Source organism: Cricetulus griseus, chromosome 2 (assembly GCF_003668045.3).
Source record: "Cricetulus griseus strain 17A/GY chromosome 2, alternate assembly CriGri-PICRH-1.0, whole genome shotgun sequence".
NCBI lineage: Eukaryota > Metazoa > Chordata > Mammalia > Rodentia > Cricetidae > Cricetulus > Cricetulus griseus.
The window spans coordinates 439,559,492-439,579,691 of record NC_048595.1 but is presented as its reverse complement, the minus strand read 5'-3'; the positions used below and the strand labels follow the sequence as shown (position 1 = coordinate 439,579,691).

Genomic DNA, 20,200 nt, shown 5'->3' with positions numbered 1-20,200 from the left:
GTACACTGTAAATTTTAACTTTCAATTTAAAATGTGAAGGAGAAAAGAGTCATTCTGCTAAATATATAGCCAGGATATGGGGAACCCCCTTCTCACAGGGATGGCATGAGCGTGAACTGGGGCCCTCACATAGACAGTTTGAAAACATCTAACTTGCAAACCCTAGTCTACCTTAGCTCTAGTGTCGGGAATTCATTAGGAGCCATTCTAAGTACCCTCCGTACAGGGGCTGGAGAGATGGCCCTTGATGCTTTTGCAGAGGACCTGGCTTCAGTTCCCAGCATCCACAGGGTAGCTCACACCATTTATAACATCTGTCCCAGACTACTCAGTACCCTCTTCTGATCTCTACCGGCACCAGGCATGCAGGCAAAACACTCATACACATAAAATAAATCTTAAAAATAAATAACTAGGCCCCTCACCCATGACTGTGTATCTCCTACAGCCGAGAAGTTCTCCGTGCGCAGAGCAGCGATGTACTCTCCAGTGCAGGAATGCCCACTCGGCCCCGGGGGCCAGAAGCTTCTCTGTCCATCCACGTTGCCAGCTTCAGATAGCCCCTGCAGCCGTATGTACTGTACTCCAGGTAGAACCGCCCCACCAGTTCTGACAACTGCCTTGTGGGTTTATGGTGGACAAGCTGGTTGCCTCCATAGCCAGTGATCAAGTCTTCAGCTTTGTGACAGGCAAGGGGATGATGATTCTCAGGCCAAGCAAGTGCACCTGATCACCAGCTCTGTGACAGAGCAGCTGCAGAGCTAGCCCAGACCAAGACACTGTGCCAATCAGTACAGACCTCCCAAGCCTGGCCCCAGCAGCGTCTTTCCAGAAAGTGTACTCCTGAACAATGGCAAGTTGCTCAAAGAGGACAAATCTGATAGGGAAGACACAGGGTCGGTCAGTTGAGATGACCAATTATCTTTGAAAGCTGAAGCTACAAGGAAAGGGTGTATGTGTGTCCTGAGTTTATTCCCAGTTCTGGTCCTCACTATAGCATGTGCCTCTCCTCCTGCCAAGTTCAAAGTAGGACTCTTAAGACAACTGCAAGAAGAGCCAAGTATGGCACCCATGGCTCAGGCTGATGTTCCCTTGGTGTGATGTTTACCACCTACAGCCTGGCAAGAGGCAGGACATCACACAAGCCTAGCACAACAAATCCAGGCTCCCTGCTGTCTTGGGCAAACTGAGGCCTCTCCCTTCCCGGTCGGCACAGGTAACTAGCTAAGAGATTTGGTATTTATGCACTGTAACTAATACACTATCAAAATAGTATCTGTTACCTAACCAGCAGGTTTGGTACCCTGAACTGACTTAGTCTAAGACAGCATGGCTAAGAGGAGCTGTCAGGGTCTCAGTTTCTCATCAGCTCTTTCTTACATGCCTTCATGTAGGGAGAACTAAGGTAGAGAGAGACAGGGAAAAAGTAACTGGCCTGGGCTCTAGCTGTCCCCTGCCGACTAAAGGCTTCTTACGTCCCATCCCGGTATATCCATGCTGGCTTCTCTATGGAGCTGACACTCAGCAGGTGTTCATGTTAGTCCTTTGTCTTCCAAACACCCATTTGCCAGAGTCAGTGTCATTTTAGGTGGCCATTTCTGTTGAAGCACTTGTATCATAAGACGTTGGATTTGGACTAGTGACCTTTAGACCATGTCCTTGTAGCTACACACCAAGGGCTCCCAGGAGACCAAAATAGTTAAACATTACTTGACTACAACTGAGTCCTCTGGGTAATGGCCACTGTTTCTTGTACTGTAACTGACATAGTTGCTTAGTTTGCCCTTTCACCCCAGCATCTGGCAACAGTGCTATTAGTACAAGCTGAGACACTATGCTTTCAGGAAGCTAGAGGCTCCCTGAACCTGAACCTGAACCTGAACCTGGGGGAGCCAGAAGATGTGCTCAAGTGCTGGCTGCAGCCCAAGCCTGTTGACAGGCTTTTCTCTTTGGTTGGCTTCTGTTTTGTTTTGTTTTTAATTGGGAGATAGAATAGGCTAAACAGAAAAAAACACTAAGATTTTATTAAAGAAAAAATAAACCATTTTTAAAGTTGCAGTCCTTGGTTCTGTCATATACTGACTGCTTTGTGTTCTGCTGCTTGAAGAGAACTTGTATGGCCTTTTCTCCAAGCATACTTGAGACGCTCAATACACATGACTTATATTAGATAGAAATGTTACTTTGGAAATAAGTATATTTTGGCTTAAAATAAATCATGGGAAAGTATTTTGGAAGAAACTGGCTGACACATAGCTCTGTTCACTATTCTGGGGAATGGAATCTGACCAAGGCAAAGGTGGTACCAAGAATTTCCTGTCAATCCAAAACTGGTTTCATAGATGCTAGCTTCCCTCTAAATCAGACTTGACTATGAGGGACTCAACAGTGGCAGAATCTTCACACTACCTAAGGAAGCACAGACAGCTCTCTCTTAAGTTCAGTAATTCAAATATCAATGGATGGAGGTGATCACTGCACCTTGACAAGAAGCATGAACAGCTGCAGCCACCAGTTGAGACTTACGAACTGGCTGACCTGTTGCTAGTGACTAGCCCAGGGCTAATGCTGGCCGAACTGCCCATCCAACAGACCCCCGCCTCCCTCAAAATACAATGACTCTGTTTTGCTTTACAGCCACCACATCAGCCTGTCTTCAGAGCATCTAGCAACTGTCAGAGCACAGAAATGAGGACAGGAATGCTGACTGGAAGATCAAAAACAGACTTGTTTTTATTATACACAGAAGGATTTATTTACAACTCTGATGCAGACTATTTACATAATACAAGACATATCTGCTCCAGGTGGTCACTATAAATTAAGATTATAAATATGAGGGTTAGCCCCACCTGCAGACACAAAACCTTTTCTCCAATTCCTCAGGGATTCTATCTTCTCTCCCTCTGTAGACAGGCCCATGGCCACCTGGCAGGTCCCTCCAGCCCTCAGACTGGACCTCTCACTTCTTGTTGACCATATAAAAAGTGCTGTTTCAGTTGTTGACAACACTGATTTCCAGCACCCCTCACCAAAATGCAGTGCTTTCTCCAGAGGCCACTGAGGACTTGAGTGTCCCCCTCAGTTGCTTCTCTTCCTCGGTTCCCTCACCTAAATTTCAGCTGGTCTGTCACAGGCTCTATAACTTCTCTGAGGCCAGATGATCCCTTCCTCCACGTGCAGGTCTAAATTGACTGCTCAGTGAGACAGAACCCCACATGGAAAAGTGACAAACTGTTTCCATTCAAAGTTGCTTTCATGGAGGCAGTGAAGTCCACAGATGGGGCAGATCCTCCCAGCCCACGTGTGATATGCAAGGGGTCCCACAGATACTGGCAGTTGCTTTGGTGGCACTCTAGGCCTGGGGCATAAATCAGCAGGAGTTGTGCTGTAGGCTCTCCATACTACACTCTACGGCCAGTGCACTCAGGTCTGTTACCGATGAGGGAAAGATGACAAGCAGCGGCATGTCAACCCTGTCTCATCTGGGGCTGTGCTGCAGGCTCCACCCAGAGTCCAGGCTCAGCTTCCTTCTCATGTCAGATAGGAAAGCACTAGCAGAGTTCCCAGCACTATCTTTTCTGGGTGAGGACCACAGCCCAGCAGCCTTCCTGCCAAGGCTGAGCTAAAGCCCTTTCCACCTGATAGACATGTCCCTGGGGAGGACTGCCATTTCTGAAAGTGGAATAAAGGATAAGTCAGTGGCAATGAAGGCCAGGAGCATCCCCACCTGGGAATTGCCCATAAAATGCAGTCTAGGCCTTGTGGAGCTTCTGCCACCAACAGTGCCACCTGCTGTTTCAGAGCCAGTTCTGCCCAGCAGATAGTAGCAGGGCAATAGCAATGTGGGCCATGGTTATAATCCTCACAAACGCCGCCTGGTAGACACCAGGCCTCACAGCGGATGGGAAACCACTACAGAGCCTGAGATTCTGGGCCACCAGAGATGGACCCAGACTGCCCCATGGCATACATTGTTTCCAGCACCCAGGAAGCTTGGCCTCCACAGTAATGCTACACTAGTGTGAACTCATCTTTGTCTGCCCCAGACTAGACTGCAGACAACTGTAGCATCCTAAAGACACGCATGGACTATCCACACACTCACAGCCCAGTGGAAAGCCCGGTGCCCTGAGGCCTGGCCTAAACAGGAAGGCTTTCCTTCCTTTCTTTAAACATATATAATAAGCCTAGAAACACACCCATGTCACTTTCAAACCAGGAAAGTGCACAACCTTTGTTTTTAAGTTAAAACTCGTGAACAAAAGGGGAAACAGCAGTGGGCGGCCTTTGCGGGGCTGCTGTGAAGAACCACAGAGGGGCTGTCAGGCACAGAGAGCATTCTGGTGAGGACCACTGAGGATGGACCCAACTCTCCTTTGAGACACAGTAGAGGTGGACATGGTGCTGCCCATGTGACCAATAAAGGACGCTGACAAGGAGTACACAGGCCAGTCCAAGCATGTGGCCCAGGTAAGAAGGTTCTGCAGGAGTGCCAGGTGCTGGGAGGTCAGGTTTCACCACATTCCCTATGGCCCACAAGGCAGGTCAGCGAGAGCCACAAGTAGGACTGGCAAAGTCGGCCCCGAATGACTGTAGCTAGGAAAGGTATTCTCAAAGGTAGCTGTGTTGCTATGTTCAAGACTCCAAAGCTGTTACCAACGGGCATCAGGCTTCCTGTCACTAACAAAGGGAATAGCACCATGAGAAAGGCCAGGGGCTGAGTGGTGGCAGTGTCCTCCCTGGGCCTCAGTCTTGGGAGGAGCGGAGGATACAGGCAGAGAATGCAGAGGCTAGGCCTCGGCGGCAGGGGAGCTCCGGCTCAGCTCCTTGATCCCACAAAGGATCCTCTTCATGTGGCCCACTTTGGTCACGCCGAGGTCCTGCAACAGAAAAGACAGGCAACATGGATACCAAGAAGAGGGCTCAGGCCAGAGGCTCTACAAACTGGCTGTCACAAACAAGTTTTCTCGGTCATTTTTTCGAATACAAATGAGGAAGCAGGAAAAAATCAGCACAAACATCAGTCATGCAGATACCAACACGTGGCTCCTGTACCTACAAACACGACTGTCATGAAGGACAGCCAGCAGACAAGAACAGAGACCTGACAGCAAGTGCAAGAGCCACCGGTCAAGGAAGCCCCAACGGCCTTTTGCCTTCTTGGGGCAAAACCAGAAACAATGCCTAGAAGACAGCTCTTCAAGGCCTAACAGGCCAGGGCTTGGCTATGTAAGTTGAGTACATGGGTGCAAACCTGATTGCACTCCCTGATGCACAGGGGGAGGGGAGGATGAGCAGCCTGACCCTCCCCCTAGGCTTAAGAAAGCAGACTCTTCCATCTTCACTCACTATGGAGCACAGTATAGGAGGGCCCACCAGCCACTGAGACCTAGAGCTTGTCAGCTGAACCTGTGACCACAAGGCTGCATTCCCTAGTTTCTAATGTTTGGATAGTACCTTCTTCATGTGGCTAAGAAAACCAAAGCTTCCCCCACTGTGTCTACACTTGGCCTTGCTTATCTGTGCCAGAGGAAGTCACCATTGATAAAGGCAAGGACCTTGGTCAACCTGAGGTACATAAAAAGGCCCAAGAAGAACTGTGATGACTGGTGATGCTAGGATGCGGCCAGGTCAGGAAGAGAACATAGCTTGAGAGTGTGTAAAAGCCCGGTGTGGATTCTAGGAAGACACCTGTGAAGTACCTTGAGGTCCCTCCGCTCCAGGTGCAGGAGCTCAGAGCCCCGGATGTCGTGTCGCGTGAAGATGTCCTTATACTCACAGAGACTGAGGTGCTCCAGCCAGGCAGCAACCTCCTCTGTCCCCCAGAGGTGAACTGTCAGAGACGGAAAAGCACGAGTGCAGTGAATGCTCAGAGCCCAGCAGCCAACACCAAGACACCAGCAGTGTTACCCAAGATGCAACCAGCACCCCAGGCACCCCAGCAGTGGCACCCAAGATATCCCCAGAAGCCATAACCCATCACCTAGCCACAGGCACTGTGCTCCAGCAGTGCAAAGGAGACAGAGAGCCACCCTCCCCTGAGGGGCATGCACTGCAGGAGTGCTGGCTACTTCTGCCAGGTGGGTCACCAGCTTTTTGGATACCTCTGCGTTCCAGAGGCATTAAACACCACCAAACACAAAGGGACCATCTCTGTGACTAAAGCCAGCATTTCCTCCACAGCTGGAGCACTATAGGGAGACATGCAAAGACTGAGGCCATGCAGAGTCAGAGCCACCATCATTCACAGAAATCCAATTCTAGACAAACATGCAAAGATGAAAAATCAAACAGGAGCTGCCCTGAGTGGTGGCAGATGCCACACCAAATCCAGCTCTGGCTTCCAAAGGTGCCAGACACAGCCACAGAGCTCTGGGCCAACCACTGAGATATATTTTAAGCCCCAATTTATTGATCCAGGGGGAGAAAAATGCTCTTAGCACCATTTCCTATTGATTTCTTCACCCAATCACTGTGGCCTGGAGTGCCAGGCTTAGGAACGTTGATCAGTGGTCAATTAAATGGGAATCAGCAGCCTGCCAGAGGAGCAGGCATAGAGGACCCCAGCACAGTCTGAGTTTTGTGTCTCCAAGTTTGTCTCGTCATTTCTGTTGTTGTCCTCCTACTTTAAGCTCCCAAATTCAGGGTAGGCAGGTCAGCCCATCACCCCACAGTCTCCATGGAAGGTGCATTTGAGCAGGGCATGATATCCGTCAGTACCCAGACATAGAGAGAGGAAGCAAGCAAGGTTCTGTCTTGTACCTACAAGACAGACTAGTGCAGCCAGTGAGACTAGGGAATCCTACATAGCACAAGGACCAAGGGGAAGAGCCTCAAGGCTAAGGAGAAAAGCAGAAACCAGGACAGCTGCCATTGACAGCCAGAGAGACACGCAGGAGAGGGCAGGTACCAGGGGCTCCCAGGCTACTGTGAACTTCTTTGTTCTTATTACTTCTCTCCTTTTTAAACTTGGTCACTAGTCGGAATTTACCACTGCGGCTGCGTTTAGAAAGATCCAGCATCACATTCTGTTGAAAAGAGTAGAAAACACTGAGAATAAAGAATTCATTTGCCAAGACCCAATCTATTCTTGGGAGTTGGGGATAGGGAGAAACACGTTCATTAAATGTTTTATTTCCTTATTCTTATACATTTGTTTGGCTCTTAAACAAGGTTTAAGTTATTTATTTGTATGTAAGGTGTCCAGGAGGCCAGAAATGGGCTTTGGAGCCCAGGGAAGTGGAGTTACGCATAGTTGTGAGCTGCCTGGTATAGGTGCTAGGAACCAAACTCAGGTCCTTTCTCTGGAATGGGCACTTGTGTTCTTAAACTCTAAGCCCCAACATCCATCCCCAACATCTTCATCTTTAGTTGCACACACTGCTGCCAAAGGTTCCAACAGACGAAAGCTAGGGAGAAGTGCTGTTTCATTTATCTCCTGCAGCTATGTTAAAGAGGACATTGTCGGGCTGCAGAGATGGCTCAGAGGTTAAGAGCACTGGCTGCTCTTCCAGAGGACCTGAGTTCAATTCCCAGCAACCACGTGGTGGCTCACAACTGTCTGTAATGAGATCTGGTGTCCTCTTCTGGCCTGCAGGGATACATGCAGGAGGAATGATGTATACATAATAAATAAATAAGATCTTTAAAAAAAAAAAAAAGGACATTGTCTCCTGTGTTATAGAAGGCCAAGAAGACTTTTTCTCTTGGCCCCTTCTGTTCAGCACTTGTCCTTGCCAGATGCTTCCTCCCTCTTCTGCTTCCTTCAGCTTGCCCTTCCTGCTGTAGGTGGATTTCATTCCAGGTACAGTATGCCCTGGAACCCTGTCTATCCAAAACATTAGAGGTGTACCAAGTTGGAATCTCTTAAGTACCCATAGATGCAAACTGTGAGTGGGGAAGGGACACACCAGCTCAATCCCCGTCAACAACCTACAAGAATCTGCAATGTATCTAGTCACAGCAGCGGGCTAGCTCCATATCTTGCCACCTGCTTCACCCCTAGTCCTGCCTGTTTCAGAGACAGTGGGAACCCATTCATCAAGGGTCACTCTTTATCCCTAACCCTCAACTCCTTCCTCCATGCCTAAACCTCTCCCTGCTTTGAGGGCCATTTTAGTAGCAAAGATTTCAGGAGGCATACCAGGGGCTCCATACCAAAGCAGCCCCAAGGACTATATTGTACACAGGGACTAACAGCATGAGCTATTATTAGTCATGATACACTAATGTTGTTCCATAGTACACTCAGGAACAACATACCTCTTCCTCACCAGGCTCCATGGGCTGGCAGAGCCAGGGTGTATCTGTCAGCTTCCTGAGCTGCTGGTCCATCTCGACTAAGGCAGCCCCAAGCCGTTCCTTCTGAGGGGGATCCAATTGCTGCTCCAGAGGAAGGGAGAGAGAAATGGAGCTGCTAACCACAGCAAGCCTGGACCAGCCAAGCCAGGTCCAGTTCCTCAAGCACAGCTAGCTATAAAAATTTTGCAGAACTGAAGCTCTAGGTAAGGCTTGAGCCCAGAACCTCCCTTCCTTGGGGAATAGGTGAGGACAGGTGGACCTCTGCCCTGGCTTTGGGAAGCCACATGCAGCAACCCTGGCACCTGGCCAGCTGTAGTCCCTTTAGGTTCTTCTGTCACCAAGCAGGGAGGTCGTGCTCCTCCTGCACAAGCATGGGAGACAGCTAAAGCGGCAGCTAGAGCATCCAGGACAGCACCACTTTGGAGTGGAGAATGGGGCACTAGTCTGGGAGTCTCCAGTAAGGCCCTTCCATGTCATACTCAGGCTAGTGTCCAGCCATCTGAGCAAGCTCCTAGAGCTCAGCAACAACCCCACCCCATCCAATAAACAAGGGTTGACCCAGTAGCCAGTTTCACATGCTGAGTGGAGACATAAGCAGAGCATACCTGATATAACTGGCACCTAGCCACAGGAAGAGGGTGGAAACCTGTTTTGTCCACTACATGGATACTGTTAAGAGAGGTCTTTAACATCTGACAAACCCTAGCTTGAGATGTTGCCAAAAAGTGTGGCCATCGGGACCCTGAACTGAAAACTGCTACCCTTTAGTGTCCAACACCCTGGTGATAAGGGTCCTCTCACATACAGCCAGAGCCCTCCTGTCGCTTATCAGCTCACCAAGGCCATCTTCCCAGCCAGCAGTAGCTCTGTCTCACTGCGCAGCACTCTGATGTTATTCACCATTTCCAGAACAAAGGTGCAGTTCAACCCCTGAGAAAAACAAATGTATCCATGTGGAGGGAGAAGAGCTGCAAAGGTGAGGAGAGCCAGATCCAAAGAGATCAAGTACCTCTGCAGTTCTGGGCTTGCCATATACTCGCTCCATGGCTTTGGAGCTGGCGTTGACAGCGTGTGCGAGTTCCTGTTCCATGTCTCTGTGGGACTGCGCTATTTCCCGAATGCTGAAGAAGGGAAAGGTGGCACATGTCAGGTCTTCACACAGTGCTTATGAACACATTCAGAGAACAGATGCACAGGGAGTGGTCTGACAGGCCATCATAACCTCAGTCACAGCCACTGACCTATCACATCCCAATCAATAATGAACAGAGGGCTTATGTGGGAAAGCTTTTCCAGGGAAGAAAATGTATAAAATGAAACCTCTTATAAAATGCAAAGCAGGCAGGCATCTTTGCAGACAGGCTGGCCATTAAGAAACTCAGAGACACAGACTCTGCACTATTCTGAAATCTAAAGTTATACCCACCTCTAAAAGGAACCTGGTGTGAGGATCAGCTGTGAGCCAGAACAGCCTGGCTTACACGAAAAACCAACAAGAGGGTAGCTCAGAGCAGCTGGGTAAGGTGAGAAGGGATGAGACAGGACATGCTGGGTGCGAAGCTTGGGAGCAACTTGCATACTGTGGGGAGCATGGGGCTTCTGATGGTTCTTAGAAGGGAAAGGATGGTGGGCGGGGAAGGTCACACCTAGTAAACACACCTTCCAGGCAGGCTTCCTAGGCTACCAGGCTTAGGATAGGGCCATGGCCCTTGGAAAACTAGACAAACATGGCTGACAGGGAAGGGAGCAGAATGAGGGTTGCATCAGTGTCAGCTACTTGCCAAGGAGAGACAACAGCATGGAGGCAGAGGCACCTAGAGACACCCCCAAGAACCACAGAGAAACTGACCTGCTAAAGGAGCCTGAAGCCTCTGCCCACCAGAGCAAGGCAGACATGGCCAGGAAACACACAGAGCACCCATAGCCAGAGCCAAAGAGAAAGCCCAAGAGAAACAAGGAATGGACAGCCAAGGGCACTAACTGGTTTGCAGCTTCACAGGAGAACTTAGAGAGGCTAAGCTGTTGAAAGGACAAGAACTTCTGGAGAAAGCCCCAGGTAAGCAGGAGCCTACAGTGGCAATGCCTGTCAGCTCTAGGAACCACTTGTCAAAGACAGCCAAATGAAGAAAAAACCTGTTGATTTTCCTGATAAATACGAGAGCAGGGGACACACTACTTCCCAGGGCAGTCTGAGGCCTTTCTCAGAAACCCAGCATGGGATTTAAAGTGGCTCTGTGGATCTTACATTTTTACAGGGCAAACCTGACTAACCAAGATGACTAGGGAAGCAAGTTAAGTCAGAGGAGTCAGTGAAGCAGAGGCAGCAAATGGAACCTGGAGCAGCCCCAAAGCCTGCAGGGCTTCCAGGAACACAGCAGAGCCTACCTGTGAATGAGGCCCCCTGCCGCCTGCCCAAACTGGTCCATCTGGGTAGCTTCCTCCTCGGACAGGATCTCGGGGTGCAGGGAAAAGGATGGTGGGCGGGGAAGTTCACACTTCTGTTTGTCCTCCCAAGACTTCAGAGTGTTCTCAAAGGCCTAAGACATGAGAATCCAGAGTCAGACTTCTCCTATGTCTCAGAGGGTGAGCACACACCTGCCTACCACACACACTCCAAGGGTTCAGCAAGGTAACAGCTATGTATGGAAGGGATGTTAGCTTCATCTTCATGTCTTTTGAAACATGTCTCACTATATAACCTTAGCTAGCCACCTGTGTCTCTGCATTACTGAGACTATAGGGCACAACACTATGTCAACTCATCTCTGTATTGTGAAGAGAAATCCAAGAACAAAGCATGAAACACCTTTGCCTCTCTTATGAATGTACAAGTGAGTCCATGGGCAAGGCATGGATAGCCCCGACCCCACCAGTCCCTGCTGGCAGTTGCTCTTACCCTGTCTCTGGTCAGCGTCTGTGCCCTGTTCTTGTGCACAATCCGAATATACCCAGGTGGCTGGATCCAGGCTTCTCCATCCACCTGCACAGGCACGCCCTCGTCCCCCAGGATGGAGATCTTCACTGTGCGACACTGAGCAGATGCCATTAACAGTTATTTCAGTGCAAGGGGCTTTAAAGCACCCACTGGCCTTGCTGCTCTGAATATCTGTACTCCCCAGATCCTCACCCACAGCCATTTACTTGGCTGTTGGTCTAGGGCGCTCCTTTTCTATCCTCTGCTCTGTTGCCCGACCTGCTCCTACTGTTCCCTCCCCAGACATGAAATAAGTAGATGCAGATATTCGGATAGAGATACCAAAGTGTCAAAGAGTCAGTCATGATCCATACTATGTGTAAACATCCCAGGGCAGAGCAAAGTCCAACAGTGACTCTTTTTATAAAAATGTGCCCAAGAACAAAAAGGTAAACTTTAAGCAGCTGACTGTTGGAGACAGTGCAGGAAGACACCAGCAAATCTCATCCAACAGATTTTTATCAGCAATCCACTGTATGTATAGTCACTTCCTCCCTGCCCCCCAAGTGGGTGGACTCATACCAGCTCATCAAAGCTGTCAGAATTAAAGCTAGACTCAAGAGTTGTATACCAGACCCTGATGGGCTCACTCACTGTCAGACAGCTCTACGCCCACAGAACACTAATTCTGTAGCAGACACAGCTCATCTGGGTCTTTCCTACCCCGGCAAGGCTCAGAGCATTCAGCAGAAGAGGAAGACAGAGTGGGGCTGCCTTTAGGCCCTAGGAAGAGACCTGTATTCCTTGGGTCTGTACTGTGAGCAAATCCAGAGAGTCCTGGGCCAGGCCCTGCCTCTCCAAACAGGGAAGAGCCCCAGAAGTGGGTGGACTAGACCTCTGGAGCAGCATGGCCAGTACCTGGGCAATCCGATGATGCTGTAGCTTAATTACACGAGAGACAGCCATCTGCATGCTGCCGAACACAGCGACCACCTCCAGAATCTTATCATCGAATGATGGAGCTGCAAAAGTCTGAAAGGGCCAGCATGAAAGCTGTCTGTCCCACTTTCCCAAACACTCCCCGCCTTGTTTTGCTTCCTGCTCTGGGGGTTCTGGTAAGGCAGACAGGCCTATACCCACAGGTGGTGCAGCGATGGTGGTAAATGCAGCATAAGGTGGGGTGTCTGTTACGCAGCTAGCACATTGCTGGGACTAGCTCTCACACTTGTTACTTACTAGCCATGAGACCTCAGTTTTTCATGGCCTTCTTCCTTCAGAGAGAGAACACTGCTTGCCCCTTAGGGCAGGTACGTGAAATGAAATGTGCTAACAGGTACTTAAAAAAGTGGCCCACAATGAAGTCTGCAGGAAGTGCTAGTTGTTTTCTTGTCAGCTAGATGCAAATATGCCGTCCCCTGGTTAAGGCCTGTGGATGTCTTCCTACGTCCTTAGGATAAATTCCAGACTTCTGCCCTTGACTTCTATAGCCCCATGCAATACAATCTCTACAAGCATCCCCCTTCTCTATGTATGCATTTTACACTGCGGATGAGGAACCTTTCTCTATGCACTCGCCCCTTCTCAGCTTCTACATCTTTTTTTCTACCAACACGGTGTCCTCCCATCAGGTACCACCCAACCTGGCCAGCATAAGTTCTCCTTCAAGTCTCAACTTGATCGTATGCTAGACCTGCCTTCCAGATATCAGGCCAATCAGTGAGGGAGCTTCCAGCATGCCCACTGCCAGGAACAGGGAGCTACTCCATTTAGTCACAAACCCCTGACCTTGCTAAGCCCAGCCCATCGACCTAAAACCCCATACGTACGTCATCTTCCTTGGTGCCTCCCCAGAAGTTGGTCCCTCCAGCATAGCTGGGAATGTTGAGGACAGCAATTCCCTGAAGACTCGGGAGGGGAATCGGACGCCCATCACACTGAGCACGGAAGGGCAGATGGAGACAAAAGAGCACTGCTCAGCATGCATCAGTCCTTCCTTCCCCAGCACTAGATATGCTGGAGGCCTGGGGTGAGGCAGGAGCTCCTCAGGGAGTCCAGCAGGAATTAATGATCTATGGTCAAGGATGGGAGATTACCTACAATGCCTGAAGGCTACCACTCACCTCCAGCAGGACCTTTTGCTCCAAGTTCCTGTAGGTTCTATGCAGCAGCTCTTTGGTGCCGAGGACACCATACCACATCATGTTCTTAGTCCGACTCCTGGAAAAAAAAAATAATTCCTTTGGGCAGAACTTCCCTTACAGTAACCTGAATTACTGCTGTGAAGCTTGGGGACTCAGCAGCTGTGTGTAACAGGACACCGTAACAAGACAGTCTGGGCTTCTCAGACATGCAAGAAGAGTAAATTTACCAATGCTACAAACTGACACTGCCAAGAGAGCAATCACACCCTGAAAAACAAGTAAGTAACCCTCTAAATTATCTATATGTCATGACTTCTGGCTAGAAACTTATGCTGGGGAGATGACTAGTGGATAAAGTGCTTGCTGTGCAAGCATGAGGACTGGAGTTTGAATCTCCAGAACCCACATACATACAACTGGATGCAGTGGAGCACATCCATAGTCCCAAGGCACCTGGCTTGAAGCAAAAAAATCCCCAGAAGCCCCTGGACCAGCCAGCCAGGTACACAGCAGTGAAAAATAGAAAACTGTCTCAAAAAGGGGTGGCAAGCAAGGACCACGTGACATCTGGGGTGCTCTTCTGACCTCTACACAGGCACTGTAGCATGTGATTATGACACCCACTCACACATATACAAGTAAGTAAATAAAATTATGCTTGCCATAGAGAATTTGGAAAGCACAGAAAAGCACAGGGAAAAAGTAATTTCCAAATCCCCAACCTCTATCCATCCCATGTCCTGATGACAACTGGGAGGGGACTGGGCAGTTTGTAGATGAGCAGGGCTCTCTCTACAAACAGTGCTAGGGCAGTGACCCTGCAGCACATGCATGTCACCTGCCTCGAACATACAGTCACAGACTCTGATGGTGGGTAAGAGACAACCCATTCCAGTCACCCAGCACCACTGGCTTCCTGATGCTCAGGCTGGCCAACTCCAGGGATGGAGCCCTCCCCTTCTAAGCTGGCTTCTTGGGTTGCAGCTTTCCACCTCTTTGGACAACAAGGATTACCTACCTGCACTTCTCTGGGTGCTCATCACGCTTGTTGTTAAAGTCCAGAGATATCTTCGCATCCAAGCCGATGCCAAAGTAGTTGTTCATGACACACTTCTCTGTGTAGTACTCTCTGCAAAGGTGAGTTTTAAGTCTCACAACAGCTCTGCCTAATAGGTCCCTCCACAGACTGACCTGCTGTCACTTCTCCCATAGAGCAAAACTCATCACTTTTCCATTCTTTGCTGTTGTTTCACTTTGGTGTTTTGTTTTCCTATGTTTAGAGTTTGAACCCAGGGCCCTGATTCAGGGTTTGTTTGGGGTGTTTGTATGTTTGGTAAGAGCTCTACTGAGAAGTAATTCACACACAGTGTCTCTACCACTTTAAAGTGCCTGCGTCAACAGTTTTTAGTACATTCAGAGTCCTTTCATCTCTATGATCAAATTTCAGATTCATCATCGCTTGCCCTGGCTCCTATCTCCTCCCCACTCTGACCCTGGAAATCACTGATCTCTGAATGTGCCTATCCAGGACCTATCAAATAAATGGAATGAAACAGTGTAGCCTATGTATCTGGCTCCTTTCCCTCATCCATAGTTTATTGCAAAGCAATCTTCCATTTTGTGGACACACCATATTTTTGTCTCTCATTAACTGATGAACATTCAAATTGTTTTGTGTTCTAATGATGACTTGAGAGCATTAATGCCCAGTGTTGCTGTAGACATGTGTTTTAGAAGCTCTAGAGTTTGTACCATGGACAGAACCACTGGGACACATAGCTTCTGGTTTGCCCTTCTGAGGCACTGCCATGCCAGCCTGTTTCCCAGAGATCTTCATGGCATGTTTTTCTAATGTCCCTATACTGCCCAAGCAGTCTCTGAAGTAAAAGGGAAGTGATTGAAAACTCCTGTACCAATGCCAAAAGTCTCCCTTCCCCAGAGCACTGCTGGGGACTGGAGAGTGTCTCTGTACTCACCCACTCCTCCAGAGCCACAGGTGTGTCCTACCCCACATTCTCCCCAGTTCCAGGGAAGGGAGGCAACTGTCAGGAGGGTAAGTTCTAAAAACTCCCATAGACACTGGGCATGAAGAGGGGATCCACAAAGCTTGTACCCTAAGAGAACCAATCTCTACAGGCTGACTGTAGCAAGACAAAAATGTCTAGAATACTGTCTTCCTTAGTTTGAGGAATATCATGTACAGTGAGCTCTAATATACACAAGGGGTCCATTAAACCACTAAGCAGATGTCCTCAGGGCCTTAGAACACAGAAAAGAGGCTACACCCCCCACTGGAACACAGCATAGAGCAGCAACCAGACTTTCTAAAGTCCTCAAAGTAGATACTGTCTCCTGGGACCCCTAAGACTCAGGGAACAATCACATGGAGGCTCTTTCAGTCCAGGAATGCCACGTCACTGAAGGGATGGCAGACACCATGGGAAAACAAAACACAAGGACAAAAACAATGTAATGAGTAAAGAAGTGTTAGCAGTCAACACTGATCCGGCCTGTTGTGGGGCTTGGGACAGCACAGTAACAAGTTTGTCCTCTGCTGTCCTACAGTAGCCTATAGGGAAGGCTCTCATACACACTTCCAAGGCTGCAAATTTTCCTCATTCAAGAACAGCCAAAAAAAAAAAAAAAAAAAAAAAAAAAAAAAAAAAAAAAAAAAGCCTACTACTTAGCTGTTCACGGCTGGCTCTGACTGATTTTTGAATGAGACCTCTACACTCTGCATCCTAACAAAATGTCCCACTGGTGTTGTCTCATACTCACATGTTTTCAGGTTCAGCATTAAAGGGATCAGCATTAATTAGCAAGCGACTGATGACTGAGCCTCCTGGCAAGGAGCCAGACATCCCTGCCCGAACACCTGAAAGGGAAGAGGAAGAGGATACTGGCCGGGAGCTCCAGACAGAGCAGATCCAGTCTCCAGGGTTGATGCCACATATTCTATAGGACAACATTATGAACAAGTGCTCCAATTTGGCTAACAATTCAAAATTACCACTATCACTCATATTTATGGGACAAAAGTAGGTAATATTAGACGGTAGAATTTAATGCCCAGAAGACACCTAAAAACCCTCCCTCTCCTTGGGCTACCTGGAGCATTATTTGGGCACTACATGCCTTTTATTTAAACAGGTACCTTTCCAGGCTTGGGATACTTACTACCCTATAAGTTTTCAGTCAAGGGAGGCCCCAGGAACTCCCAAAACAACATGCACTATTGACATTGCTCTTGGTTATCCACCGTAACTACCTGGTAAAACTCTCTTGCTAAAGACACAGCACTCTTGGCTTTTAGGACAGAGAAAACTCAATCTGGAACTCTTTCCTACTTGGCTAGCTTTCATAGAGCTAAAATGTGCTTTGCAGACTGCTGGGAGAAAAAATATAAGTAGTCTTATCTAGCACTGGACTATGCATGCCGTAATACTGACCTGCTAGGCAAGGTGTGCCTACTAATACAATAGTGGTATGACTAACCACTTTCTGACTGGATTTTTGGCCTGTACCACAAGAGGGGGTATTAATGCCTAGTACTATAAACCTGACCAATAGTCCATGGCTGGGAAGAATATGGGTCCTAAGAGAGAACCTGCTGTTTTACTAAACAATCATGATGTCAAATTGCAATCTAAATATTTGTTACTATCTACAGATTAGTGCTATGCTCCACCTTGGTCAGAGAAGCTCCTTTCTCCAGTGTGCAATGGCTAATGTGGAGACTCTTAATTGATCAAAGTGCTCAGAATGACTGAGTGTTGAGTGCTCTAGCCTGAATAGGACAGCTATATGAACCCCTCCTGAAGGCTCAGGGAACACTGAGGAAAACAGGACAGAAAAAAATGTAAGAGCCCCAGGATGGGGAAGAGAACTGTGAAATGCTGTCTTATGGACATAACGTGGCAACTGCACTCATGAACCTATATAGTATCAAGCCAGTCAAAATTCACACATAGATACAGGAAGGGTTCCTCCTAAGGCCTTGGGCCCAGTAAAAGAGCCACTGGCAGTTGACAGCTTTTGGGGGGAGATGGGGTCATTTTTGTTAGGTGTGTGGCTGCTTATAAGTTGCCCATGTGCAGTGGGTGGTACATTAAAATGCATAGTAAACAGACTCAGTAGATTATAAAAAAAAATTAATTTTAAGAGGAGGACATAAAGTAAGGACTAAAATATATTGTATACATGTATGAAATTACTAAAGAATAAAAAACACTAATTAAACAAAAAAGCACTTTTCATACAGCCACATAAACTTCAGAGTTCTGTCTATTATTTCCATGCCAAGCTCTCCAAGGATAACAACACTCTTATTCCAAGACCCAGGGTACAAGCCCAGCCATGGCCAGCAAGCCCCTCTAGCCTCCTTGGTACCCCACCCCAACCTGAGACCCCTGGGGGAAGTGACTCACTCACTTGGATACAGGATCTTGGTATTCAGAGCAGGCAGACCATCCCGGCTTCCTGTATGGGGAGGGAGTGAGGCGGAGCTGCCAAGGGACAGACCTTTGCTCATTAGCTTTTCACAAGGGGCTCTGGATGCTGTAAAACAGGACAAGGCACTTGAAACTGCCCAAAGTCAAACACAGCTGAAAGGAGTCCCAACAAAATGAACAGACAGGAAGGCTATGGGAAGAGGGAGAGTTACAAGCCAGTAAGTAGTATGTGAGATGAACAGTCCCCAGGTAAAAGGAGAGGTCCTCACACAAACCCTGACATACACTGTGGCTCTGGATTCATCTTAAAAGGACAAAGACATGGAAAGCAGTGTAAGGATGGAGAGTCTAGTGTAGAAGTAAGTGTCAACCCTGTGTCCACTCTGGAAAAGACCCCTCCCTCCCCCACAGTGGCAGGACAGGCTGATGGGAAGAACCCCTTCCTCTTGAAGACCTTTGCTAGGGTCTATTCCAAGAGGGACCAGACACATATGAGCTGCCATGAGAAGGTTCTGAGGAAACCCAGAGAAGACAGGTACCAGATGCTCCTCAGCAGTGGAGGCCCTCTTTCCTGCAGGTCCTACAGTGCACATGTTGCCACTAAACACATCTCAGTGACATGAAGGAGGTACAGAGATGTAGGCCACAGGTGGGAATGTTGGTTTACTCAAGTGGCCAGAGCAATAAAAAAAACCACCCTAAAGTACCTGTGACAAGCTCACCCAAACCAAAGCCCAGCCATACCTTTGCGGTGGCTCCTCCCCTTGGCAACCACACAGCTTTCACTATGGGCAGAAGATGGGCATGCCCTATTATCAGTTTTCAGGTCCTTCTTCTCAGATTCAGAGAGGCCCAGGACAAAACCCTGCTGCTCCTGAGTCTGGGCATTCTGCTCATCCACCGCTGGTAAAGAAAGAATATCCTTATTAAGACTGCCAGTTGGACTAAGGGTGCTTTAGGTCCTCTTTTCTCAATGATGGTATGGCTCAAGGCTCAGACCCAAAATCCTCACCATACCACACCTTAGCCCAGCGCCCTAACTCAGTTAATACAACAGCATCTGGGCATTCCAGCTAATAGGCTGGGGAGAAGGACTCTGGAGGTGAAGAGAGCTACAGACTGTGAAGTGAGAAGAGGTGGTTCCACCCGGAATCTCAGGGTAAGGAGTGAGGGAGGGGTATGGTGTGAAGTGTGAGGGGATAGGGGGGTGTGGATGCTGTAAGGTTGGTAGTCTCCTATGTAAGAGTGAAGGTGAAGTCCTTGGGCCAGAATGACTATTTCATTGTGCTTGATCTATCAGCACATCCAAGGAATGTGGGAATTCTAGTGCCACCTAGTGAAGAGGTCCATTACCTTTTTCTGTGTGCTCTATGATCTGGCGAATTGCTTTCTTTAGGCTGTTCGCTCTCAGCATTAGCTGCTCCCGAGGCCGGAAGATCTGTGGCCTGGAGGGACATGCTGAGCCCAGCAGCCGGTCCCCAGTAGAACTACAGATGTTGCCTGGTCCATCACCATCCTCAGCCTCCTCAGCAATGGTTGGAGGTGGGATGGACAGAGAGGATGAAGCCTGAGACTCATCGTCCAAGGTCTTGAGGAGAGAGTCTAGCTTCTCTTTCAAGACAGAGCACTATATGGGAGAAAAAGTGGCATGGAGAACAAGCTCTTTTACACCTGCTGCCCCACCTACCCTGTGCCCAGGAGCCCACCTTCTTGGCCATGACCTCTGACTCCTGGGAGCTCTCTGTTGTCTTCTCATAGGCCTTGCCCACCCGAGCTACAAAGTCCTTCACTGTCTCACAGAGCACTCTGTAGGAAACAGAAGGCAGCTGGGCTGGGGACCCTGGGCCGCACACTTGGCTGCCTCTGTGAATCCCTGAATCCCTGGCACTCACTTGGCTGATGAGATCACCACTGAATGCTGGTCTGAAGTCAAGATTTTGGAAAGATGGGCAGCAACCGAGTCTTCATAGAAGAGAATTTGTTGCACCTATAATCACACCAAAAAGGGGGCACTTAGTCTCACAATTGACTATGAGTGCCATCACTCTGACTTGGGGGTTTTCTCAGGCCCTTCTGGCATATCCTCCAACAGAACAGATCATCTCCAAACACTATCAGGGCTGTCCACTGCTAAGGGAACAAGGTCAAGAGCTTCACTAACCTGTGAACAGACTAAAACAATGGGTGTGAATAAAACCAAACCTGTCACAGGTAACAGACAGGACAGTGAAACAAGCCTGGAGGCCCTGGCATGGAACCCCAGCCTATCTTCAGTGATAGCTGCTGGCCAGTCAGAGCAAAAGCTGCCTTTTCTACCTGACCAGGAACTCTGCCAATGGACTATAAACCAGCCCATACACCTCTACCCACCAACAGGAGAGCTCCACTGT

At 48.7% G+C, this 20,200-nt stretch overlaps 2 protein-coding genes across 8 annotated transcripts in view; one reads left to right on the top strand and one right to left on the bottom strand.

Annotated features, from left to right (window-relative positions):
- The window catches only part of Usp40 (ubiquitin specific peptidase 40), a 74,897-nt gene extending 72,094 nt beyond the window's left edge, over window positions 1-2,803 (top strand). For 3 of the 4 annotated variants that reach the window (XM_027397481.2, XM_035441104.1, XM_027397482.2), the window contains one exon: window positions 449-2,241. In XM_027397481.2, coding sequence (XP_027253282.1) covers window positions 449-560 — 112 coding nt within the window. In that variant the 3' untranslated portion in view covers window positions 561-2,241. Of the gene's footprint in view, window positions 1-448; window positions 2,242-2,637 lie in introns of those variants that run through there. The other variant, XR_004768722.1, reaches the window with a different exon arrangement.
- Dgkd (diacylglycerol kinase delta) overlaps window positions 2,709-20,200 on the bottom strand; it is a 91,683-nt gene continuing 74,191 nt past the window's right edge. For 2 of the 4 annotated variants that reach the window (XM_035441106.1, XM_027397485.2), the window contains 18 exons: window positions 19,703-19,797; window positions 19,517-19,616; window positions 19,164-19,437; window positions 18,555-18,713; window positions 17,791-17,916; window positions 16,138-16,234; window positions 14,378-14,488; window positions 13,339-13,435; window positions 13,045-13,152; window positions 12,137-12,250; window positions 11,201-11,335; window positions 10,690-10,841; window positions 9,314-9,425; window positions 9,142-9,234; window positions 8,266-8,385; window positions 6,914-7,031; window positions 5,706-5,836; window positions 2,709-4,883 (listed from right to left, as the gene is read on the bottom strand). In XM_035441106.1, coding sequence (XP_035296997.1) covers window positions 4,794-4,883; window positions 5,706-5,836; window positions 6,914-7,031; window positions 8,266-8,385; window positions 9,142-9,234; window positions 9,314-9,425; window positions 10,690-10,841; window positions 11,201-11,335; window positions 12,137-12,250; window positions 13,045-13,152; window positions 13,339-13,435; window positions 14,378-14,488; window positions 16,138-16,234; window positions 17,791-17,916; window positions 18,555-18,713; window positions 19,164-19,437; window positions 19,517-19,616; window positions 19,703-19,797 — 2,232 coding nt within the window. In that variant the 3' untranslated portion in view covers window positions 2,709-4,793. The remainder of the gene's footprint in view (window positions 4,884-5,705; window positions 5,837-6,913; window positions 7,032-8,265; window positions 8,386-9,141; window positions 9,235-9,313; window positions 9,426-10,689; window positions 10,842-11,200; window positions 11,336-12,136; window positions 12,251-13,044; window positions 13,153-13,338; window positions 13,436-14,377; window positions 14,489-16,137; window positions 16,235-17,790; window positions 17,917-18,554; window positions 18,714-19,163; window positions 19,438-19,516; window positions 19,617-19,702; window positions 19,798-20,200) is intronic. The other 2 variants (XM_027397484.2, XM_035441105.1) reach the window with 2 other exon arrangements.